The sequence below is a fragment of the Suillus subalutaceus genome (assembly GCF_016647625.1).
Source record: "Suillus subalutaceus strain FC151 chromosome Unknown DFJ58scaffold_141, whole genome shotgun sequence".
Lineage (NCBI taxonomy): Eukaryota > Fungi > Basidiomycota > Agaricomycetes > Boletales > Suillaceae > Suillus > Suillus subalutaceus.
The window spans coordinates 105,628-129,256 of NW_024540390.1; the positions used below are offsets into that span (position 1 = coordinate 105,628).

At 47.5% G+C, this 23,629-nt stretch overlaps 9 protein-coding genes across 9 annotated transcripts; 5 read left to right on the top strand and 4 right to left on the bottom strand.

The window, feature by feature from the left end:
* The first annotated feature begins 6 nt into the window (after positions 1 to 6).
* Positions 7 to 4,178, top strand: DFJ58DRAFT_811496 (uncharacterized protein). Its single transcript, XM_041391486.1, has 10 exons — positions 7 to 434; positions 698 to 1,127; positions 1,177 to 2,061; positions 2,110 to 2,577; positions 2,632 to 2,787; positions 2,839 to 3,038; positions 3,088 to 3,196; positions 3,248 to 3,358; positions 3,409 to 3,567; positions 3,680 to 4,178. The coding sequence occupies exons 1-10, from the start codon at positions 55 to 57 to the stop codon at positions 4,019 to 4,021; spliced, it is 3,240 nt and encodes a 1,079-aa protein (XP_041238796.1). The 5' UTR covers positions 7 to 54; the 3' UTR covers positions 4,022 to 4,178.
* Positions 4,179 to 4,260: 82 nt separating this feature from the next.
* Positions 4,261 to 5,313, top strand: DFJ58DRAFT_811499 (uncharacterized protein). Its single transcript, XM_041391487.1, has 5 exons — positions 4,261 to 4,318; positions 4,374 to 4,632; positions 4,723 to 4,983; positions 5,042 to 5,165; positions 5,218 to 5,313. Exons 1-5 carry the CDS (start codon positions 4,268 to 4,270, stop codon positions 5,258 to 5,260), a joined length of 738 nt encoding a protein of 245 aa, XP_041238797.1. The 5' UTR covers positions 4,261 to 4,267; the 3' UTR covers positions 5,261 to 5,313.
* A 21-nt stretch (positions 5,314 to 5,334) lies between these two features.
* Positions 5,335 to 7,367, bottom strand: DFJ58DRAFT_811501 (UDP-3-O-glucosamine N-acyltransferase). Its single transcript, XM_041391488.1, has 7 exons — positions 7,218 to 7,367; positions 7,048 to 7,166; positions 6,524 to 6,989; positions 6,209 to 6,476; positions 6,007 to 6,155; positions 5,855 to 5,958; positions 5,335 to 5,798 (listed from the first exon to the last, which is right to left on the bottom strand). Exons 1-7 carry the CDS (start codon positions 7,295 to 7,297, stop codon positions 5,683 to 5,685), a joined length of 1,302 nt encoding a protein of 433 aa, XP_041238798.1. The 5' UTR covers positions 7,298 to 7,367; the 3' UTR covers positions 5,335 to 5,682.
* A 55-nt stretch (positions 7,368 to 7,422) lies between these two features.
* Positions 7,423 to 9,196, top strand: DFJ58DRAFT_101950 (kinase-like domain-containing protein). Its single transcript, XM_041378604.1, has 5 exons — positions 7,423 to 8,271; positions 8,331 to 8,500; positions 8,550 to 8,851; positions 8,905 to 9,040; positions 9,093 to 9,196. Exons 1-4 carry the CDS (start codon positions 7,507 to 7,509, stop codon positions 8,997 to 8,999), a joined length of 1,332 nt encoding a protein of 443 aa, XP_041238799.1. The 5' UTR covers positions 7,423 to 7,506; the 3' UTR covers positions 9,000 to 9,040; positions 9,093 to 9,196.
* A 704-nt stretch (positions 9,197 to 9,900) lies between these two features.
* On the bottom strand, positions 9,901 to 10,864 carry DFJ58DRAFT_101998 (adenylylsulfate kinase). Its single transcript, XM_041378605.1, has 4 exons — positions 10,603 to 10,864; positions 10,405 to 10,554; positions 10,144 to 10,348; positions 9,901 to 10,085 (listed from the first exon to the last, which is right to left on the bottom strand). Exons 1-4 carry the CDS (start codon positions 10,765 to 10,767, stop codon positions 9,952 to 9,954), a joined length of 654 nt encoding a protein of 217 aa, XP_041238800.1. The 5' UTR covers positions 10,768 to 10,864; the 3' UTR covers positions 9,901 to 9,951.
* An 81-nt stretch (positions 10,865 to 10,945) lies between these two features.
* On the bottom strand, positions 10,946 to 13,202 carry DFJ58DRAFT_811514 (chaperonin Cpn60/TCP-1 family). The gene is made up of 10 exons (XM_041391489.1): positions 13,135 to 13,202; positions 12,681 to 13,078; positions 12,482 to 12,608; positions 12,359 to 12,434; positions 12,227 to 12,304; positions 12,086 to 12,174; positions 11,778 to 12,035; positions 11,369 to 11,729; positions 11,208 to 11,319; positions 10,946 to 11,152 (listed from the first exon to the last, which is right to left on the bottom strand). Exons 1-10 carry the CDS (start codon positions 13,159 to 13,161, stop codon positions 11,104 to 11,106), a joined length of 1,575 nt encoding a protein of 524 aa, XP_041238801.1. The 5' UTR covers positions 13,162 to 13,202; the 3' UTR covers positions 10,946 to 11,103.
* A 63-nt stretch (positions 13,203 to 13,265) lies between these two features.
* Positions 13,266 to 14,661, bottom strand: DFJ58DRAFT_811518 (uncharacterized protein). Its single transcript, XM_041391490.1, has 3 exons — positions 14,428 to 14,661; positions 13,723 to 14,361; positions 13,266 to 13,670 (listed from the first exon to the last, which is right to left on the bottom strand). Exons 1-3 carry the CDS (start codon positions 14,500 to 14,502, stop codon positions 13,434 to 13,436), a joined length of 951 nt encoding a protein of 316 aa, XP_041238802.1. The 5' UTR covers positions 14,503 to 14,661; the 3' UTR covers positions 13,266 to 13,433.
* Positions 14,662 to 17,329, top strand: DFJ58DRAFT_811534 (P-loop containing nucleoside triphosphate hydrolase protein). Its single transcript, XM_041391491.1, has 10 exons — positions 14,662 to 14,802; positions 14,858 to 14,864; positions 14,917 to 15,357; positions 15,410 to 15,550; positions 15,602 to 15,653; positions 15,704 to 15,742; positions 15,788 to 15,852; positions 15,898 to 16,480; positions 16,528 to 16,775; positions 16,843 to 17,329. Exons 1-10 carry the CDS (start codon positions 14,793 to 14,795, stop codon positions 17,015 to 17,017), a joined length of 1,761 nt encoding a protein of 586 aa, XP_041238803.1. The 5' UTR covers positions 14,662 to 14,792; the 3' UTR covers positions 17,018 to 17,329.
* A 548-nt stretch (positions 17,330 to 17,877) lies between these two features.
* Positions 17,878 to 21,296, top strand: DFJ58DRAFT_718493 (OPT oligopeptide transporter protein-domain-containing protein; the record flags this gene model as incomplete). The annotated part of the gene is made up of 22 exons (XM_041384483.1): positions 17,878 to 18,145; positions 18,203 to 18,225; positions 18,278 to 18,385; positions 18,436 to 18,530; positions 18,586 to 18,654; positions 18,704 to 18,729; positions 18,784 to 18,902; positions 18,965 to 19,126; positions 19,183 to 19,230; positions 19,284 to 19,315; positions 19,365 to 19,422; positions 19,475 to 19,627; positions 19,682 to 19,876; positions 19,932 to 20,029; positions 20,079 to 20,174; positions 20,225 to 20,268; positions 20,325 to 20,357; positions 20,410 to 20,460; positions 20,520 to 20,594; positions 20,650 to 20,917; positions 20,969 to 21,105; positions 21,157 to 21,296. 22 exons carry the CDS (start codon positions 17,878 to 17,880, stop codon positions 21,294 to 21,296), a joined length of 2,298 nt encoding a protein of 765 aa, XP_041238804.1.
* Between the last annotated feature and the right edge of the window lie 2,333 nt (positions 21,297 to 23,629).

Sequence of the window (23,629 nt, forward strand, 5' to 3'; positions counted from 1 at the left end):
ATAATTCAGGGTTGTACTCAACAAGTACTCACAAGTAACTCTGGATCCCTCAGAATGTCGACAACGCCAGGAAAACCCAGAATATCAGGTATTCCGACTCCTGGAAAGTCTAGCGGAATCCCTACTCCAGGCAGATTTCGTTCTTCATCCTCCGCCAATTCTCAACCCGCCTTTGACTCTGATGTGGAATTTATGTCCCGTGCATTCGCAAACGCGATCAAGGCCAACGATCCTGCACAACATCGCGCCAGCACTACTTCGAATACTTCCCCTTCGTCATCTTCTCCAAAGTCAAGTTTGGCGACATTGCAATCAGGCCGTCGTTCTGTAACTGGTCGTCCTCCCTCAGTCGCTTCAACCTCTGCATTTGCACAGAGCAGAACAAAGACTCCTGGACCACGCGCTGCAAGCAGACAATCAGATGTTTTTTACCCGTAGCGTAAGTCGAGCCGGGAAAACATTCGAAGTCGGAGACAATGTCAGGATAGAGTCTTTGGGGTTCGAGGGCTGCCTAAGGTATATTGGAGAGATCGACGGTAAATCCGGCCTATGGGCAGGGGTTGAACTCAGTGGAGGTTTTTCAGGCAAAGGAAAGAATGATGGATCTGTTGGGGGGTGAGTTTTCTGCTCCCTATTGACTGCTGGTGTCCGTGTAAAATAACAGCTGCAGAGTATCTTGCTGAAAGTATTTCTACAGGAAACAGTACTTTGTGTGTCCTCCAAATTGCGGTGTATTCGTTGCTACTACGAAGCTTTCTGCCCCCACAATGCCTTCTAGCTACCGGCCTCCCTCAGTCGCCTCCTCTCGCAGTGGTCGCATAACGCCATCCTTTTCTGGTAGAGTCACTCCCTCACATTCACTATCTTTTGGAAGTGGACGCATCACCCCGTCCAACCTCTTTAGCCGCTCTAACGCTGGCACAACTCCTGCAGCTCGTAAAACAAAGCCAACTCCACAGTTAGGCTTGTCACAATCGCCAAGACCTGGATTAGACACTCAAATTACCTCAGGTTCGAGGGCCTCCAAATATATCGGTCTCACAGCCAAACAATTGAAAGCCAATGGCGACTGTACCTCAGAGTATACTCTTCGTTCTCCATCTTCGCCATCACGCGGACCCCCAGCTGTTGATTTGAATATACACTCTTCGGATTTTCCATTTACCTACGCCAAAGGCTGGTGCTGCTCCTCGTGCTCCCAATGTGTACAGCGGCGCACTCACCCCCGGTCTCAAAGGCCGCACTTCCCTAAACACCCCACGCCCAAGGATACCCAGCGCAATTGCTATGCCACCTCCAGCCTCTCCTGCTCGATCAGCATCCTTTACGTCCACTTATTCCTTGAATGATGGCCCCGACCTCGCACATGAGGACCCAACATCGCGCGTTCAGCTGCGTTCTTCGATGGATCTGACTGCTTCTTCACAGGCTTTGCAGGATAAGATTAACCAACTCCTCTTAGGGCAGTCTATTTCGCCACCCAAGATCAGTGGCGCCAGTCCATCTCGGCCGTCCTCAGTTGCCTCCCTTCGATCTGCTTTCCCCGACAATGACTTGCAAAAGGACGCTCTGCATTCTCGCCTAGAATCTCTCGAGCGCGAGAATGCTTCTCTTCGTGATGCTGCTGATGCGGCCCGTGCAGACGTCGCGCTAGTCCAAGCACTCGAATCTGAGCGCGATACAGCTCTCGCCTCTGTTTCCTCCACAGAGAACCAGCTCCGCACTCTCGAGCGTAAACTCACTGAACGAGAGTCGAAAATTGAATCTCTTGAACGCGCCGCGCTGAAAACAACTTCGGAACTAGAACGCATCAAGAATGAGAACGAGGCTCGTGTCGCAGACTTACAGGCCAAATTTGGTACGAACGAGTCACTCGTCAAGAGTCTCAAAGAGGCAATTGCGGTGAAAGAGGGCGTTGAGCATGATAGGGATGCGCTACTTAAGGCTAAGAATGACGAAATCGGGCTTTTAGAAGGTCGATTGGAGAAGGTGTCGGGTGAATTAGAGGTGGACAGAAAAGAATTAAACGCACAGATTGATGAGCTGCGTCAAGCTGGCCAGGTCAGCTATGTTACGTTTGAACTGACGTGAACTTGACCATTATCTTAGGAAACAATTGCGTTGTACGAAGAACGTCTCAGTACGGCAGATTCGCGCCAATATGAGCTCGAGGACCGGGTCGTGTTTCTCGAGGACCAAGTCAAGAAAGCCTCGACTCCTCTCTCTCCAAGCGCCGCCCTCCAACGCGCCACTTCCGCTGCTGAAATCGACAACGAGAATCTTCGCGAGCAAGTGCAACACTTGCAACGCAAACTTGCCACGCTGGAGGACTCTCTTGAAGATGCTCATGCGGTATCTGAACGGGAGGAAGCTGCCGTGCGTGAGCGAATCAAACGATTCAAGGACAAGGAGGATGTAATGCGAAACGAACTCAGCGAGGGGCGCAAGACTGTTGAACAGGTTCTCAAAGCTGAGGCTCTCGCTAAAAGTCGCGTCGAAGAGGTCGAGGAGGCCTTGCGAGAAAGTACTCTTGCCCTCGAAAATGCCCAGGCCGAAATCGAAAATCTGAGATCCGATGTTGCTGCGAGTGGCTTGCTTCGAGCCACTTCACATCTTAACTTGGTCCATCAGGTAGCTGAGCTGGAAACAGACGGTGTTCCCGACTCGCAGAAACTCAAAGCTGATGAGCGCACGCGCCTCACGGAGGAGATTCAGGAGCTGCGTGACGAACTCAATCAATTGCGCTCATCTGCAGCAGAATTTGCATCGGCCTCTTCAGCAGCTGATGTAAGAAGCTACCCTGGTTTCGCACATGGTCATTGACAATTGTGAGTGTAGGACGACACCAATTGGCAAGCGAAGTACGAGCAAGTACAGAAGGAGGTGCTTGTTTTGCGCAAGGGTCTCGAGGAGCGTGCTACGGAGCTCGACACTATGAAGAAGAGACTTAACCGCGACATTCCTGTCAATGGCATCCAAGAGCCACCAAGGACACCAACATCGTCTAAGCAGGAATCTGCTGAAGTAATGGGTCTCAAGTCGGTTCTGTTCTTAAATTCTTCTTCTGGCGCTCATATTTCACTACAGGCACATTGTTCAAGACTTGCAACAAGAGACTTCAGCAGTAACTCAGCGAAATAAGCTATTAGAGTCTGAGAACAGACTCTTGATGTCAGAGACAGATCAACTTCGCCAGGTGCGACTCACGTGAGGCAGCCGACGAACTATCCTTTACCTTTTATTACAGGAACTGAAATTACTGGAGGAGAACATCGAGCAGAGTTTGTTGCGTGAAGAGGCTGCTCTTGGAACGCACAACACACCGGCATCTGGTGACGAGCAGACAGCTAGGCTGGAAGTATGTCAATGCGTAGGGTATCCAGCTTGTCGAACTGACTTGTGTCGCAGAACGAACTGGAACAGTTGCGCAAGCGCTTAGCTGAAGCTGAGATGAAGACCGCCCGTGTCTCACACGACGTATGTGCCAGTCTCTCTTGTTATGCCTTCCTAATCAGTGTACAGCTGAATAAAGAGATCGGTGAGCTAGAGGCGCTTGTGGAGTCAAAGGTACGTGTTGTCAATGCATGTGGAGCAGAGTCTGATTCAATTTATAGATCTATCGCGAAGTAAGTTTCCGCAACATATAAGTACGCTGTCATACTTATCTAACTTCTTACAGGATGAACTCGAGCAAGAACTCGAGCGCCTCAAAGAGAAGTTGTCACGGAACAACAAGAAGTTGTCAAAGAATAGCCTCGAACCAATAGATTTGCCTCCTCGCAGGCGTTCATCCACGCCAAACAGCTTTAATCGAAGTTCTAGCGAAGACGTCTGTGAGATCTGTGAGAGACCGGGGCACGACATCTTCACTTGCGACCTTTTACGGGACGACACGACCCCTTCTCGTGACCAAAACGCTGTCAAGAAGACGAATGGAGATCCGTCAGACTTATTTTGCGTTGACTGTGAGGGGCACGGGCATGTAGCTGCTGATTGTCCACACTCATTGGATGTCTTCTAATTTTCGTCGAACCTTTTTATGCACCACTGTCGCTTTCTGTACCCCCTACCTACATAACATATTTTCTGTTACAAAGCCACAGCACATAGCACATAATCATATACCCTTCCCAAAATGACGAGAAAGGCAAGTGTCTCCTATGACGCAGTGAAGTGACGTCATGTTGCCTCCTTCGTTCCAAAAACATGAGACCTTTCACGTTGAACATTCTAGTTTCTAAACTAACCTTCGAGCGACTCCTATAATATGTCCTACGCATCCGTTGTTGCTCACGATGCTCCTCCCTCGTCTGAGCAGGTATGTACTTGCGAAATTTAGAATACTATTGAGTCGTGCTCATTATGCCCCTCAGCCTCGTCCTGATCCTGCGCTCCTCACGACCGAGCGCTCCGCTGCAAGTAATGTTGTTGATGACACTTCTAAAGTGAACGTCGTTTCCAGCGATTTTAAAGAGAACCTTGCGACATACACATCCGAAACATATGTTCCAGAAGACGTCGATGATGATCTCGTCGACCCAGGCAGGAAACCGGTGAAAGGTAAAAAGAATAGGCGCTTTCAGGAGGCTCAGGCGGAAGGCATTTATCTGTGGGAGGTCACAAAACACTATTGTTTCGTCCAGGTGTTGCTGGTGGTCTAATCGGCCTGGGTATGGTCATTTTTTCCGAATCTTTGGGTTGGTTGACGATGTTATCCTAAAGTGAATATCGGCCTTCTGTCTAGCGTGGGCTACGGATTCTACACAAAACCCAGTCTTCGTCGGAATCTCACTGCCATCAGCTCGGCAGCGGCAGGAGCACTGCTATTGATCGGGACTGAAGGCTACGCAGCAGAGAAGTATCGACAGACCCCTATCGGCCGCCAGGAAGAACGACGCGCGCGTGAGGAGGGTACTCTCATCTACATGCAGCTTCGAGAACATGTCTTCCGTCCAGGTGTCTTGGGCGGTTTGGTCGGACTAGGTCAGCGAAAATTCATCTGCCGATTTCTTGAGATGTTCATCCCCTCCTTTTTCTTTAGTAAACACGGCGATCCTTGGAGCAGTGGGATACTATAGCTATTCCAACTGGCACAAACCTAAGTGGAACCGGGATGTCGTCACCGCTGTTGCATTCGGCCTGCTCACGCTTTGGGGTGGCGAAGGGTGAGCAGGATAGTGCTGCCTTGCATCTACTGATGCTAAGATTTACTTGCAGATATCTTGCAGAGCGCTATCGTGCAGAACGGCGGAGACAGTGATGTCAATAGGCTTTATTTGCAGTTTGGAAGAACACTTGTACACTATGTCAGCTTACTTTGATGATGAATTCTTGCTGAGCGCCAAGTGCGTTCACTGGCAGAATAGACGAGTCACTTAGATCTTTTCTACACATAGCTCTTGCAAGTCACCACTGAGTGCAGATATGTTAAAGAGCAAGGAACGGCGCACGTGTCATTTCATATCGTACAAAAAACAGAATTGAAAATCAAGCTTGACGGTGGGGCTGGGGTAACGGTTGGTGAGCCAGCAAAGAACGTTGACAAAGGGGAGACAGGACATGAGGAAGCCTGCGCGAGGATCACAATCTGCATAGGTCTTGGAAATCAGACGACAACATAATGTTCACATTGTCTATGCACTGTATACAGGCCTTCCACCGAAAGTACGTGGTTCTGGCTGGTTAGTCTTCGTCTTCATCACTTTCTTCCTCTCCTGTACTGCCTTCAACATCGCCTTCGCTGTCTTCTGGCTGTGCGGCCCAGTCTGAAATGTCAAGCTTCTCGTGTCGCACTGATTCTGTCAAGAATGTTTACTTGTGCTGCTGAAGTAGGCAAGTGGAGTGCTCGGCTCACCATTATCTTTTACTTCGTATCCAGCCTGGGTAACGCATCGTACCAACTCTGCTTTCGATCCTACAATAGTACTATTACCCAAAATGCATCCATCCAGCTTCGCCCTGGAGTAAGGTATGTCATTGTCAGATAATAATTTGAAAATTACACACCCATCAGAAATCACACAATGATCCAGGAGAACGCATCCCACAATCTTCACCATCTTTCCTATGACACAATGTTTTCCTATGGTAGATTTTTTAATGGTTGACTTCTCTTCGACACGTGTGAAGTCTCCAATGGAGGTGTCAGCCACGAACTGGTGTATCTCGTTTTCAGTGATGATCTGATCAAGACAGGAAAAGGACAAACGTGACGATTTGCTTCGAGGTACGCTGGTAGATTGTTGACGCGAATAGCGAACCCGTCATCCGCTCGGTGAATTATAATTCCTATTCGAATGCTCGTAGCATATTTTTCCCGCTTAGTTGATTGGTACTGCAATTTGCATAACCAAGGAAAGAAGTCTTCTCTGAGAGAGTCAAACCGAGTTTTTTGGGCCAACAAGTCGAGCACAGCGCGTTTACAGACGTAAACATGGGAGTCTAGCAGCCTCGAAGACAACTTTGCCTGTGGATATCTAAGCAATTGAGTCATCACACATGATTGCGGAGCGATATAAATTACCTTGAGAGTAAGGTCATCCGCAACTCCAGCTCATCGCCGTTTTTATCAGTTTCGTACGGACTATCTACATATAACAGGGTCCCAGTGAGTTGATCCCATACAATCGGAGTTGGTTGTGCTGGAGAACCCCACTCATCTGGAGTGGATTGCTTGTCTGGTTTGTGTTCATACCAACACGAAGTCACAATGGAACCATCCGACATCGTGTCCGTGCGGAACTTGTTGAGAAGTTTTGATAAGGGTAGGGAAGGTGGCGTTATGAAGTCGCAAGGGATGAGAATGAAGTCCTCCTTGATGCGGTTGGCGAAATGGCGAAGTACGGAGCATGTCCCTGCACTTAGTTCCTGCGATTCATCGAAAGTCTGGAGGTCAATATGAACGGAAAAGAAGGATGCAGATGAAGACTGTGAATGGATATAATGTGATATTGCAGGGCGGTGGGATGAAGGACAGATCAAAAGGACATCTGTGACTCGATAAGCCATCGTTGATCCGAACAATTTGTATGAAGTTATTAGGTCCACCTTTGATGCCAGATTGCTCGACCCATGACAGGGGATAGTCGAGCATAGGCTTATTTGAAATCGGAAGCAACGCCTTTGGACAGGGCTCATCACCATGTTCGCCGGTCAAAGGGAGTAATCTACAAATTAATGATGTAGTCAATCCATCATTCATGAGTGTCAGGACTTACTCGTTCCCAAATCCCGCGAGGATGACTACCACGAATTCACGAGTGACTACTTCAACTGGAGTAACGTCAAAGTTCATCATCGCGCGCAGGGGTACGAAACGAAAGTTTCTGACTTGGACTTTATAGATTCATTATGATCAGAGTCATACCTTCCTCCTACTGTGACATTGTGACAGTCACATACAATTGAATCAATAGCTCACTGTGACACCCTTCAACCCAGCCAGCCTCATCGATCTCGGATCATCTCCAGGACGCCTCTGTCAGCGTTGTGGTTGTGGTTGCCGCAATGGCTGCTCAGCCAACCGTGCATCAGCTATTCAGACGCCTGGAAACTGTAGGCAAGGGTGCCTATGGTTCCGTCCATAAAGGCGTCCATATACCCACAGGAAATATCGTGGCCCTAAAAATCATTAACCTAGACACTGCTGACGACGACGTGGAAGCCATTCAACGCGAAGTGGCTCTATTAACCCAGCTTCGCGATGCCCCCAACGTCACCAAATATTACGGTTGTTACCTTGACGGTCCGCGCGTTTGGATCGCTATGGAATTCGCCCAGGGCGGGAGTGTCCGCACTCTTATGCAGACTTCTAAAGACCGTATTCTTGAGGAGCGGTTCATTGTGCTCATCACCCGTGAGGTTGTCATTGGGCTCAACTACCTACATAAATCCGCCATTATCCATAGAGACATCAAAGCCGCTAACATCCTCATCACTGCCACCGGTAAAGTTATGATTTGCGACTTCGGTGTCTCCGCACTCTCTGCCACAACTACGAGCAAACGAAACACTCTGATGGGCACCCCGAATTGGATGGCTCCAGAAGTAGCACAGCCAGTTCCAGCGTACGATAGCAAGGCCGATATTTGGAGTCTGGGCATCATGATTTATGAGATGGTGAAGGGCGCACCTCCTCACTCAGATTTGAGGGATGCATTCAAGGTCATGCAATTGATTACCAAAGTACAACCTCCTCAATTGGCCGAAGCGGATGGTAGCAAAGAAATGCGAGAGTTCGTGTCGCACTGTCTCAAAGTCTCTCCGAACGAGGTGAGTTTTTCGCTTTTGATGTCGCCCTGATTGATGGCATAATTAATTCGAGGAACAAGCGATTTTCCGCTGATGAATTAATTAGAACGAAGTGGATGAAATCGGTGTCAAAGGCAAACGTGTCTACTCTACGGGAGCTGATACTCCGGTACGATGCTTGGATGCAGAATGGGGGTACTCGCAATAGCTTAGTGGAACCACTCGACTGGGAGAATGAGGAGAAAAGAGAGTGAGTGCCATTTGTGCAGCGCTCCTTGCTGGCTAAAGTTATTCCTTAGCTTGCAAGGCGTGGTAGATGAAGAGACAGACCTCTGGGAATTCGACACGATAAGACGTCGAACGTTTCAAGCTGCATTAAAGGAAGATCTATTGCCGGATACCTTTCCAGTTGACTCGTCACTATCAGTTCCTACTATCAAACCTTCAGCACGGTTACCTACATCATTGCGTGGCCTTTTTGATGATGACTCTGTGAATCCTGGATTTGAAACCTTGCGGACTCCAATGCCACCTCCACCACTACGTGATACTCCAAGCCCAACACCTTTAGCACCTTCCTCTTCATCACCATCACGTGATCGTACGCCATTCAAACGTCCATTAGCCATTGCAGACAGCACAGATGATGTTCAGATGGTCAAATACAACGATTTCGCGTTTCCTCCCAGGACAGCTTCTCGAGCGAAATCGAAACTTTCCACCAATGTCCCAACTTCTGTGGATGTTGAAATGAAAGAGGAAAACACGCCTCCAGAGGAGAGGGCTGAAGGTATATACGTTGTAGTTGACATCAGCTATTGTCAGCTTATTCTTTTCACAAGCTTCTGCTACTGTCATGGATACTACTCCGACCTCTCCTCTTTTGCCACCTGTTAGGCCTTTTGTGGTCCGAGAGAGGAGTGGTAGCGCATCAAGCAAAGGCAGTGACGGCAGCAGCTCTGCAGCAAGTTTAATTCTGCCAGGACTTAAGGACGCAGTGAAGGTAGCAACGACGGTATATCACTGAATTATTTGCTCATGTCATTCTAGGTGCCTACCATTACGTCGGAGCACCAGTTGGGTCTAACAGATTTGCTCCCGCCGTCACCTATGGCCCTTGTCCACAATAAAAGCTCTTATGTCCATGCTCCTAGTGGATTTGGATCACCCGCGACGACGAGCGAAAAGAGCTCCGTCGGTCTTGGTTCCCTTCCTGCAGCGAACGCTTCCAGCGCTTCCCTTACACTTGCACGGAGCCATTCTCCCTCCGGGCCTTCTAACTTATCTCATTCCGCTTCATTATCTCACTCTGGTCCATCAGCGCAATTGTCGACTGTCGGGCCTCAAGTATTGCCGCTGGATCTCTGTAATATCATGAGCCATGACGCCACGAATGTGCAGCTGGTGCGGTCCGTCAATGATTTAACAAAATGGCTGTCTGTAATCGAAGTTGGTTTTACAATGATGCTCGAACAAGCCGCAGGGGACTCTATAGCGGAAGAGCAGGAAGAGGGTGCTATTGAGAGGGATACTTTTACGGAAGACACGGACGCATGGAAATGGGATTCTGTAACTGATATCGTCCTGGAGTCCAGCTAGTTGTCAAACTTTGATCATCTTGATATTCTAATGACATTCTACTTTTCTAAAATTCTAGCCGGTATATGGACTGTATAGATTCCTTTTTGCTGTCCTTGGTAACTACGAAATATAATTATGCTCGGTGAGGTATTCAATGATGACCTCGACTGCTCTAGTTACATCGCATTCGTCTGTTCTGATGTGTATATCAGGTTTCTCGGGAGCTTCGTACGGCGCAGATATGCCAGTGAAATCTACATATAAATTTTAAGTACCTTCATCTTAGAGTGAGGATATCGTAGGGTGACTTACCCTTGATTGTTCCTGCACGAGCTGCTTTATAGAGCCCTTTCGGATCGCGCTGTTCAACCACACTGAGAGGGGCATCAACAAACACTTCGATGAACCCGAGGCCTCCTTTCTCATGAAGTTCGCGGGCTACTTGTCGATCTGCTTTGTAGGGCGATATAAAAGCTGTGATCGCGATGCAAGCAGAGTCCGCGAATAATTTGGAGACCTTCAAAGAAAGATAAGGACGTAGCTGCTCCATAATCCTAGACTCCTATGCAGTACCTCGCCTATGCGCCTGATATTTTCCACCCGGGACTTCTCGTCGAAACCAAGGTCCTTATTGAGCCCTAAGCGAACGTTGTCTCCATCGAGCCGGTAGGTGAATTTGTGTAAGTGAAGTAGATGTTGCTCTAGAGCACATGCTATCGTTGACTGCGAGGGAATCAGCGCACCAGTGGTAAGATGGAGAGAGTAACAGACCTTTCCACTAGCACTGAGTCCAGTCAGCCAGATAGTAACACCCGTTTGTTTGAGCAAGCCAACACGTTCTTGGGTGTCAACAGATCCTATAAACCTTGGTATTTTATTTCTAGATAAAAGCCGTTCCAGGAACACACCTGGATGGAAAGTAATGTTCGTTGACATCTCGGTAATAGTGGAGGATAGCTTCAGTCAAGCTTCAGTGACTCACTGTGTTATATCCAGCTCTCGGTGACCCGACTTCCCCGTGTAAGGTTTTGCGACCTGCCACATGTCGCAATCTAGGCGTCAGTATGACGGTATCACTTCATACATATACATAGTACTGGGGCTAAATATAGCCGCTGACTGTTCAGTGTTGTCAGTTCGTTTCGGAAGATTTTTTCTACAGGTATAGCTGTATCATATTCACACCTAAAAGTGTCTTTACATACCACTTGTGGAGTATACTAGGTATGGCTGCTGGAGTTATCAAACGCGACACCAATAATATTACTCTACTCATACTGCTTCGCGCCTCCGAGGCGATGCACGCAGAATATCATCCACCCTGTTCACATCCAAGGTTAAATGACAGATCATGGTCCGGAGGGCACACCGCATACCTTATTATCATCTCTGCTGCCTCGCTTGCACTGAGCACAACCTGCCGCTTCAGTTTGTAGCTCTCCGTAACACCTAATTGTTTCATCGAGCCGATGGTGCCCTGGTTCATATCTGAAAATCCTATAAGTTCAGCCCGCGCTTAAAAAGTACACAGTCATACCCAGTCCAGCATCTGACTGTCCCTCGTAATGTGCGGCTCTCAGCTTGGCGACAAGGTCGCTCGAGTCATAGCCAGCATTATCCGCGAGGATAGTCGGAATTTGTCTCAGAGCACGGCTGAATGCCTCGGCAGCTATCGCCTTCTTGCCCTTGACCTTCCGCGCGGCCTCCTCTACAGCACAGCTCATTAACATCTCGGAACATCCACCGCCCAAGACAATGCGTGTCTCTTTGACTGTTTGCGATAGGACAGAAAGCGCATCATGCAACGAGCGCTCGGCCTCGTCAACCATCTGATTGGTTGAACCACGAAGCACAACAGTGCAGGCTTCGCCCGCGGCAACACCAGAGAATTTTATAAGCTGTAATTCTTGGTCAACTCAAATCAGGGAGCAGATAATGACGCCAACCTTATCCTCGCCAATGATGATTTCCTCGATTAAGTCGCACTTTCCAAGCTTCACCAATTCTGGGCTGTCGAACGTGCTTGCAATCTCACCACTAGTCACGAGTGATAGCCGCTCAACGCCCTCAAAATCGGCGTGCTCAATCACCATGATACCTTTCTCTGCCAAGAGAGATTCGGGGTAATTGTAGATGAGTTGTCGGTTGACAAAGCAATTAATACCATGTGCGGCGATCGCGTCGACTTTGGCTTTCATTTTTTCCTATAATGCGTCGTTAGACAATTAAGAAGGTCATAAAAGCGTGCGAGTACCCGTTCAGCCCGCTCAAGCTCAGCAAGTTTTCCAGTCGAGTCCACTTTTACTCTGGCTCCAAAGATCTTGATCTTATCAGTGTCCATCGCTTTTGAGCAATTCTTTAGTCCTAGATCAATGCGAGATGGACCCACACGTACAGGTGTTGGCAATCAGAATTTTTGCGTTCTCCATCCGTTTGGGCGAGTTCACGGCAATAGTTTTGTCGAGAATGAAACCTGTATGAGGTACATTGGTGAGATGAGTAGGATTCATTGTGTGTCTCAGCCAACCTTCGTCAAGGTATGAGTCTGTGAGTTTGCCTCCGACCTTTTTGATTACCTGGATATGCTCCAGATCTGTGGACCCCTAGAAGACAGTCAACACTAGTGTCATATACAGCGATTCCAATATACCTTTAATCGAAGCACGGCATCTACAGCTAGGTTGGCAAAGTAATCTTTTTCTTGTGATAAGACTTTTGATGATAGGGTCGTACGCGCAATGTTGAAAAGATCCTGGCGGAACTGGACAGCATCGGAGCTATTTGAGAGTACAAACCAAGTCGTTCCCGTAAGAAATCGGAGAGCGACGCCAAAAAACACGAATACATACGCGTGATCGACCGCTGCATTCTCCAGTGCCGCAAGCGCAGCGATGCTTGCGATCCGGTATCCTTCCACAATCGTCTGAGGATGTATTTTCATTGCAACCAACTTCTCTGCTTCCCTCAGCAGCTCTGCTGCTAGCACACACACGCTCGTTGTTCCATCTCCGACTTCGTCGTCTTGGACTTTTGAGATGTTGACGAGGATCTTGGCTGCTGCATTGTCGAGCTGGATGGACTTCAAGATCGTTGCACCATCATTAGTCACCTGGATATCTCCTGAAGACGCCGATTGAAGAATCTTGTTCATGCCTTTTGGCCCAAGCGTTGATTTCACGAGGTCGCCGAGAGCGAGGGCACCGACGAAAGAGGACAGACGGGCATTTTCAGCTTTCTCCTCCGTTGCCTATAGAACATTAGACGTCACGCGAAGTGCGAAAACATCAAGCTACCAGAGCCTACCTGTTGACCGAAAATATGCATGGACATGGCTGCAGTTTTAGAGATTGCGTGACAAGATCACAGTCAATCGTGCCACAAAGAATTGCAGATTGCAATCAATAAACTAAGATTTCTAATACACTTATCCCCAATGTGAACAACACACCCCTGTCCAGTATTTATTTTCTATATTCTACATGTACTTACTGTCAGTGGTGCAGAGATCGTGCATATCCCCGGTATTTACATAGTACTCCAAAGTCCCATGTCAGCTATGTAACTTTGCCGAGCTCCCCGCTTCTCCCGTCACGGTATGTTAATTAAGTAGATGAAATTGCGGACTTTGCTGCAGCCCCACACAACCAGATGACAGACTGCTTAATGGCTTCCGTTACCTCTCCTGTGCTCAGAGGCTGATCAACAGGTGGACAATGCAGAAAAATGACTTTAGTGGCCGACTTATCAGCCTTCCCGCTTGCCCGTTTACTCTCGGCTAGTGAGCAGTAATAGATGAAGTCGCAAAGGTAGTGTCCTGCGTCCAGAGACGAATAGATTTGCTTCCCAAACTATGTCAATATTCCTGACAAGATACACGCAGATCACTCTCACCTCGATGCCCAACTTTTTGAGGTGATGCACGAGCTTCTCGACATCAATTTCTGTGAAAATCTCCTCGGGGAATGACTCGTATCCCTTTCCAAATCCACGCTTGGGTGGTTCTGTACCATCAACAGGTGGTTCAATGAGGTATTCGCTTAAACGTGCTCTTTCCATCCTCTCCATCTCCGAAGGTTCAGATGGTCCGCGATTGGAATTAGAGTTTTCCTCGCGCGATACGCGTACGACCGGCGCATGACTACCAGTGGCATCCTTCATATTATAACCAAACTTATGCCCAACCCTCTCCATTCGCAATGGTCCTCTCCCAGCGACGCCTACGTGAAAGATGAGATCGAATCCATCTACTGGCAGTATGGTATCTGGTATGTCAGGATCTGCAGAAGGAGGAAGGACAGGTGGCCGTGCGTGTAGCCCGGGTACAATGGCAAGAACGTCTTCGTATGTTACGGGGACTTGAAGGGTCGATAGATAAATGTCGCGTGTATCCTGGGTAAAGCTGTTTTCTTCGGCCGTGGGGTTTTGATCATCAATTATAACGGGTTCATCAGGCAAATCGATGGTCAAAACGGTGTTGTGAAGTGGCTTGACAGCCAGCCATGATGGGTTGACCGCATAGCGAGAGAACGGCTAGGCTCACTGACAGTTAGGCGCGCGTTTGAAAGGGTGAGAGCGAGTAAGGCCAAGACAACTCACACCAAAGCCAGTTACAAGAACATGATAAGGTCGCACTTCTGATGCAGGGATACCGTTTACATCTATGGCTGGCATCGTTAGCTCGAGATATGCGAATCAACAAGGATGAGTTAGCATAACCCGTGATCGAGAGCAGTGCTTCAGCCAAGAGCCGGGACCCGGGACACTGTCAAGTGGTCTAGTGGATGTCCTAGTTAAGTACTAAACGGAACCTTTTTGCTACTAACATACTTGACGGAATCTTGTACTATTGAGTTTGAATTCAAGTTTGAAACCAACATTTCCGTAGAACTCTAACGCCGTCTTTTGATTAGCGTGTCGAAGCTTTGGCAGATTTAGCTTACTATCTCCACTCTGACGTCCACATGCCTTCAGGTGGGTTACTGTATATTCGCCATCTCACTCATTCGACGACTAACGTTCCCGACAGTATCTTGGTCAGTCATTTGATTTACCCTAGGCATCACACTACCAACACTTTATTGCAAGTCCAATATGTCTGCAGCTTGTTTTGGAGGAGAACATCAATAAACATTTGGACAGCGGCTGCAGTATTCATGTGGCACCTCAAGGAGAACCTTCCTCTCAACCCAAAAACACGGCATCCAAGAAGTTGGCGCCGATATTCAGCAAGATCCGTGACAAGCACACCAGCGCTCTGGCTGACGGACCTTTAGTACCTCCATCGATAACCCAAGGCACGCCCACTACCTCCAAGAAACGAAAGTTTGAGGTGCCATCACTATCGAGCAAACGCTTCAAGGGCACGCCTTCTAACTTCAAGTCCGCCATGCCTCTTGCGGAAAGGCTTCGCCCACAATGCCTGGACCAATTTTTCGGGCAGAAGCATTTAATTGGGCCCGACTCTATTCTGACGAGTATGCTGGACAGTGGTATTATTGGCAGTCTCATATTATGGGGGCCACCTGGGTGAAGGAATTTGACCATGTTATCATTAAATTCGGTATTGACGCACCTCGAGCTGCGGAAAGACCACTTTGGCAAGATTATTGGCACAGCACATGGACTGCAACTTCAGGGAGCTAAGCGCGACTTCTTCTGGTACGAACGATGTCCGCGCGGTGCTTGAAGAGGCTAAAGCAACTCTTTCATTGACTAGAAGGTAAGGCAGAACTTTTCTCGCATTTTACTTCGTTGACTTCACTTACGCCAGAAAAACAATATTGTTCTTGGATGAGGTACATCGTTTCAGCAAGGCGCAACAGGTGCTATTCTCCTGAACACATTCGCAGCTATTTCTGAAGCGAATGAATAGGACGTTTTCCTTCCATGTGTTGAACAAGGCCAAATACAGGTGTGTAATATAATGAAGACTCCTTGACTATTAACAAAATATAAGATGATTGGAGCGACAACTGAGAATCCGTCATTCAGGTTGACGGGCGCATTGCTGAGTCGTTGCAGGTGAGTAAAAATGTGATATTTTATTTCAAGCACCGACTTTTGCAGAGTGTTAGTACTTGAGCGCTTGACAAACGATGATATCCGAGGTATTATCACTAGTGCTGTAGAGCGAGTCTTGGCATCCGTCCCCCGTGAACAACCAGAATCTGAAAGAGCAGCCAGTCCACTGGTGGGTACAGAACCCATGGCATCACAAAATATGCTGTCTCGGTCTCAGCCTCAGTCTGAGTCCTCCCAGGCGCCTATCAGTTGCGATGGTCCATTTCTGCCGTACGTCCAACTCACAGACCGCGTCATCTCTTCCATTGTATCTCTTTCTACGGGAGATGCAAGGACTGCGTTGTCTTTACTAGAACTTGTTCTGGCTTCTAAACCTGATAGAGATGAAGATACCCTTCTCGCATCATTACGCCAAAGTGTCTCTGCTTCTTACGACCGTGTAGGGGATAGCCACTACGACATGATTTCAGCGCTTCACAAGAGCATCCGCGGTAGTCACGGTAGTGCTGCGATGTACTGGCTAGCACGGATGCTGACAGTAGGAGAGGACCCGTTGTATATCGCGAGGAGATTGGTAGTTTGTGCAAGTGAAGATATTGGGTTGGCTGATGCGCACGCCCTTCCTTTGGTATGTCAACCAATAACTGAAGGCAAATTTCAATCGAGCGTTTCCAGGCAATGGCAGCTCTTCAAGCTTGCCAGGTTATTGGCATGCCCGAGTGCCGAATCAATCTAGCACACTGTGTAGGTTATCTATCAGAGGCGCCAAAATGTACCCGTGCGTACGAGGCATACAACCGGGCGGAGGTAGCGGCAAAGTCAGACCTGACAATGCCTGTGCCTATGGCGGTCCGTAATGCCCCGACAGCCCTCATGAAGGAGCTTGGCTATGCAGAAGGCTATAATTATAACCCAAGTTTTCAGTGCGTCAACACTTTCGAAATGCTCACTGACTCACTGAAGTGTCGCTTAATTCACCTGTACCCATAGGCATCCCGTGCACAATGACTACCTCCCGATTGCGTTTCGCGGTGATAAATTTTTAAAGGAAGTTGGAGACCTGTCGAACAAGGATTGGAATGAACGGGAGTTATTGCGTTGGGAGCAAGAAGAAAATGGCGGACAGTTATGGGAAGGTCGCTCGTCTGCTCAACACTGTCGTTGAACTGTGTATCGTTTGGCTGTTGCCGATCCTTCCCTTGATGCTATGCCACTGTATTGTAGGTAATATTGCAATTGAACAACGAGTCTCGGATGAACCGTTCAAAAGAATAACCAACTCGTTCACACGTGTCATGAAATTCCTTAGCACAATTGTGGCATATTTCCATGCGCTAGGTGGCGTATGTGAGCGCGGATCATCTTTTTGGTCATACATGTACAATTCAGACGGTTGAATCGCTAGAGATGGCAAGAGAAAATGCAGTACTGGAGTTGCGCCGTTATTGGAGCACATGGTTTGAATGACAAATGCAACGTGATACGACCCGCTATGCACATGCGCCGGCCTCGGAAGTGAGAACAGTCCCATCAGTTCCATACGAGTCTTGCATAGATAACATTGTCCGGCCACCGGTATTGCCGCATTATGGACTTGCCGATGAACTGGCGAAATCCTGCCGGAAGGTTGCGAAGACGATGTGACAACGACAGCGCGATACTCTGCCATCCATGGCAGCAGAACTAACATCATGAAGCCGACTTAGGTGCGCAATATTAAATGCATTGGCCCATGTGATTTCCCCCAGGCATGCATATGTGCTGTTGGGCCAGCGTTAAATGCCGAAACAGCGCTATTTTTGCTAGATCAAGGTACCTTCAAGTTCTTATCTTACTGGACACGAGACACATACTCACGATACCACGCGTAGTGACAGGTCCGTACACACTGATGCCACAAACATGGCCGTAGTACCCGAACAACTGGATCTCCAATTACGAGAATAGTCGCTTGAGGTAAATACTTATAGTCAGCTGAGCGCTGAAACTTCTTGCTTCTCTTGTAGTACTGTCTTATCAGTTACGATGAGTCTGACCGCTGCAGGGGCGATCAGCGAGCACACTGTGCCCAGCGAGAAAGCCTTTAGCACTGATGACAAATCCTTCGATGGGAAAGGTGACGTCGAAACTGCAACAGTTGATGCTGACTCGGACAGCGAGGAAGGTGTGCTCTCCAATGAACGTGATATTGCTACGCACGTCATCTCGGTGGACGACGACCCTTCTCTGAACCCGTGGACATTCCGTGCATTCTTTATCGGTCTTGGCCTCTCAACCTTTGGCGGAGTACTCGGTGAGTTCCTTGGGTTCGTTTTTAGCCAGTATGATACTCATTAATGTCAACTTGTAGCGGAAATCTATTATTTCAAGCCTGTACGTGGTAGAGCAAGCATGACGACTTTATGTGTTCATATCATTGCCGCAGCAAACAGTTTTAGTGTCATTGATGTTCATCGCGGTTGTTTCTTATATCCTGGGCGTCTTCATGGAGACCTTTATTCCTCGTCGCGGACTCCTGCGCTATCTGAACCCCGTAAACCAATTTACCCACCTCCGTTGCTTTATTCTAAGTATCTTCCGCAGGGGCCATTCAACAAGAAAGAAAATGCTTTCATTGTGATCATGGCAAGCGCCTCTGCCAACTCCGCCTTAGGTACCGAAGTTCTTGCTGTCCAGCGGTCAGTGGGCATTATTCATATTAATGGAATTTACTGATTTTTGTCTTTGTTGAAGATTGTATTACAATATCACGCCCAATGCCGGTGCCTCAGTGTTCCTACTCTTCTCTTCTCAACTTCTTGGGTACGAGAATTTTTGTTCAAGTTCCAGCGGACGCTGACAAAGTTCTCAGTTATGGAATTGGTGGCATGATGAGAAGTATGTCCACAACTAAGTCTGTTGTTGAACCCAGTGTTCACATACTTCTTCCAGGCATCCTGTTATATCCATCAAAGATGTTATACCCCGGTGTGCTACCATTGTTATCCATGTTCGATGCTCTCTTCGAGGGCGGGATGGCAGCACGAAGGAAGCTCAGGGTCTTTTACATTGTGTTTACTGCGTAAGCCCCTCGATTAAGACCGGCAATGATCAAACATGCTGATCGACCCAGTATCTTTTTTGGGAGCTTTTCCCAGAATGGATCTTTCCGCTTCTGACCGGGTTGTCAATTATGTGTCTTGCAGTTCCCAACAATGCCGCTGTCTCGCGAGTGTTTGGTGGTACAAACGGTAACGAGGGTCTAGGGCTCTTGTCTTTCTGCTTTGACTGGCAAGTAAGTGTGAACACGAACTTCGAAGTGTATCGCGTTACTGACTGGATCTGCGACAGTATATTTCTAGCGGGGTGAACCCTATGACTATTCCGCTGAAAGCACAGGTTTGACCTCTTCTCAATTCCGCGGGCCAGGAGCCTTACATATTTTTGAACAGTTCTCGAATTTTCTGGGCTACCTCCTTTGCATGTGCGATCACTTCGCCCTGATCCGAGACCTTACATTGACTTATGTCTAGGGTTGTGTTTGTGGCTGTATATTACAACAACATCTGGAAGGCCCAGAACTTCCCATTCGTTAGTCTACATTCATGTGCAACGGCAGAACATTGACCCCAACTCCCCACAGCTCTCTCAACTCTTGTTCTATGAAAACGGAACACAGTACGATCAAACACTCATTCTCAATGCCAACTATGAAGTCGATCCCACACTGCTTGCTGAACAAGGCGTACCTTACTATTCCAGCACTTGGATAGTCTACTTGCTTTCCTCAAATTTGGCAAGTTCACCAAACGTTAGTGAGACTCTGCGGACTGACAGTCCGAAACCCTAGGGTTTGGCGGCCACGTTTACTCATCTTCTCCTCTGGAACTGGGACGATATGCGCTCTGCATGGAGTTGGATGACTCTGTCAAGCATCAAAAAAACGTGGGCGAATTTTGATTGGAAGTTCTGGCAAGCCGACGGAATGCGGACGCAAGACGTCGATGATGAGGATATCGATCCCCACTACAAGCAGATGCTGAAGGTGAGTTTTGCATTTCTCTGTATTCAGCTTACCAACATGAATATTTCTGTAATAGTATCCTGATGCTCCCAATAGCTGGTACTTCGTCGTTTTCCTCGTGGCCTTCGTTATTTCCCTGGTCGTTTTATACAAGACCAATTCGACTTTGCCATGGTGAGTAGCTTTTGATTGGAAATATGGTCCAGGCTGATGAGCGTTGAAGGTGGGGCTTCCTTATCTCGCTCTTGCTGGCGACGGTTTCTATCCTATTCTTCTGTGCACTCGCTGCGATTACAGGATTGATGTTTATCATCCAGCCGTAGGTGCTTGAATTCAATCTCGATCTTCGATATTTCAATTTGGATTCAGGTTTGTCCAGATGATTGGTGGTTACCTTCACAAGGGGTTGCCAGGTGATTACCTTACTCGTCGTTGATTTCTAATATGCTTTGATTAACGAATGCGACAGTGGCAAATATGTACTTCGTTCTATACGGATACAGTATGTGTCAACATTGCGTCCAAAGAACAGGTCGGCTAACCCAATGTTACAGACTCTGTCACCCAAGCCAATCTATTACTCCGCGACCTCAAGATTGCTCAGTGTGCGTGTATTTCAAGCGTGTAGGAGGACAAGGCAATCTGTGTTGACCGTAATTTACAGATGCAAAGCTGCCACCTCGCGCTGCATTTACCGCCCAGATTCTGGGCACGCTGCTTGGTGCCATCCTGAACTTCAGTGCGCACGCCACTTGTTGCATGACTACAAAAATCAACTGACATTGCACATGTAGTCATGATGAATTCAATCATAGATAACCAACGTGAAATCTTGTTATCTGTTCAAGGAACCAATATCTGGTCTGGCCAACAGCCACAGATGTACAACTCTCAGGCAATTGCGTGGGGTGGACTCAGTAACGAGCTCTTTTCTGCAGGCCAAAGATACCAATGGGTTCCTTGGGCTTACGTAATTGGACTTTTCATACCCGTTCCTTTCTGGGTCATTCACAGGTACTGGCCAAAGCTTCGTGCTGATTATCTTTATACTCCAATTATCGCGTACGTTCAGTGTTCCTTCAATTACTGACATCATGCTCACATATTTCACAGCTACTTCATTGGATGGCTTTGTGTTGGGATCAATTCATCTATTCTCTCCTACTTTTCTGTCGCATTCGTCTCGCAATGGTGGCTGCGTAGGCGCTACCCTCGCTGGTTTGCCAAATACAACTACATCATCGCAGCTGGTGAGTATTCCCGAACTTCATTAGGGGCCCCGGACTGATCAAGTGATGTAGCCCTTGACGGAGGCACTCAAGTCATGGTGTTCATCCTCTCGTTTGCGGTGCAAGGCGCTGGTGGGACATCTCACCTGTTCCCTGCATGGTGGGGCGCGAACCAAGGAGGTAATTATGACCACTGTCTCTACTTAAACTGAGATTAGTGATCATCGGGTAACTGTGGGACTTATGGCACGTATCGTTACTACTAAGTGACTTGTATCCATTGTATTTAAGTATATTGATCATATAAGAGAATGTACTGTATATATGCATGGTGCAGCACTCTTTCCACGCCTTCGACTACGTAGCTGAGACGAGGAGCGCAAAAAAACGCCTCACTGAATGCGTGCCACGGCTGTAGAAACACGAGGCCGCTAAGCAGCAAGTGCGAGATCCTGCGCTGCCACCATCGCCTCTACCTCAAGAGCCTATCAGAAAATCACGAGTTTACTTTTTGCCCACTTATGTCCAACTTTTCGCACGACTCGGTAGGAAAGTTGTGTCAGGTCGAAAAAAGTTGAACCAACTTTTTTCAGTAGATCTCTACTCAAATTCTACCTATGCTTGACTTACTGTCGAGATACGCACCTAGGTTCGACCCTACTTGGGTGTGACCAAATGAACATTAGAGCCTGTCGGGCAACCATTATTTGGCCAACTTTACAATATGCACGTTGGCGGCATGCAAGCGGCTGTGACCGGAGTCTGAACTTTCTCTGTTTCCGACCATGGCCATCAGTAAATTCACACATTCCTTAACATCCTTAATCAGCTTATCTCACTTATCTCAAAACTTGTTTTCTCTCTCTCACATCATTCACCTGGCATATCTGATATTTTTTTAATGTGGAACATAATAAAATATGTCCATTAATACATCTCAACATTTTTTTTCTTAATACATTCAAGTTGAAAATTTCAGACAAGTAGATCCACTTTCAACAAGGTGGTTAAGTGTGAATAAGTCTGTTTAAGGGCAAAATAAGGAATGTGTGAATTTTCTGATGCTGACTACACATGCTCTTTCCGGTCAAGTCAACTTCCAGTGGCGAAAGGAGATTTTTGTTGCTGTTATTGTCATAATCCTCTGAGGTGGACTTGCAGATTCGGTGGCATCGTCAATTTGATGCAGAAGTGCCTGCAGCCAAACACCTGAAAGGAAAAAGTGGGTCGGAAAAAAAGGCTATTTTGACAGCTGCCGCAGCTAGGTATATTTGTGGTGCTGGACCCAAGATCCAGGACGAGAATGTGCCGTGGGAGGATGCAGAGTGCGCCATGGTAGATTCTGATGATGAAGAGGGCCTGTGGTAGGATTAATATGGACTTTCAACACTCATATAATGCATATAATATTCTAATCGCAGTCTCGATACTTGTACGCACCTATTTTGCTTCATATATCGCCGTCTTGTATGCCTTTACCCTCCTATGATTGTGTTGACCATGTATTGGGACGATATTTGCTTACATAATGTCACACTTTGTTTACAGTGGCTGCCCCTCCCCACACACAGTGCGCACAGAGCTACAGTGCACCGACACCACAAACACCACAGACTCACAGGGACTCACAGAAACCTACAGACTTACATGTGAGTCTTTTCGAAAATTTAATTTACATTTTGGGTGTGGCTGTCATGCGGTGCTAATTCCTGAGCAGCCTTAATATTTGAAAATTCTTACAACACCTATGTAGTTCTATTGAAACAAAAAGTAACTTAAAGCACTACACATTTGTGAAGGTTTGTGATAGGTAAATACAATTAAAGTGAGACAAAAACATTGTGATTCAAATACACAGGACTACTACAACCATTCATCTTTGAAAGAAAGTTCTTGGAACATGAATATTTGTGTGGCATACAAATGTGAACTAACAACATACCAGGCATGATGTCAGATTTTGGAGAACAAAATGAAATTCTGAACATTTGAAACCATTCCTCACCACCAGGGTGTGCACACACCTAATGTTCATTTCCATGTCTCCCAATTGTTTCCTTGCTCTCCTAGCCCTGAGTTGCCAATAACATGTATTGACCCAAAGCTGAAGGAGGAGCTGATCAGCAAGGTCCCTTTCAACATGTCAAACTTCCATATCTGCCCATGCCATCTCCAGTAAGTACATGGCCTCCTCAGCACTCTCAGGACAAGCTGCACTAGAGGTCTATTGAAAGTCAGTGAATACATATATTTCACACCCTGAAGAAGGACTCACCTTATCAAGTGTTTCCGGATGTTCAGAAGTTGTCATATACCATATATCCGGTTACAGATCCGATGATCTGGATCTCAGATCCGATCCAGATCCGATGAACATATCCGTCGTCCGGTCCACAGATCCGCTTTGATTCTTATTTCATTTCCTGTTCATATAACTCTAACTATCGTTCATCTCCTTTCGGTATTCCTGTACACCGGTATACCGGTTATCCTTTACTTCCGCTATGCTTACTGATCCGCTATGCTTACTGATCCGCTACACTTA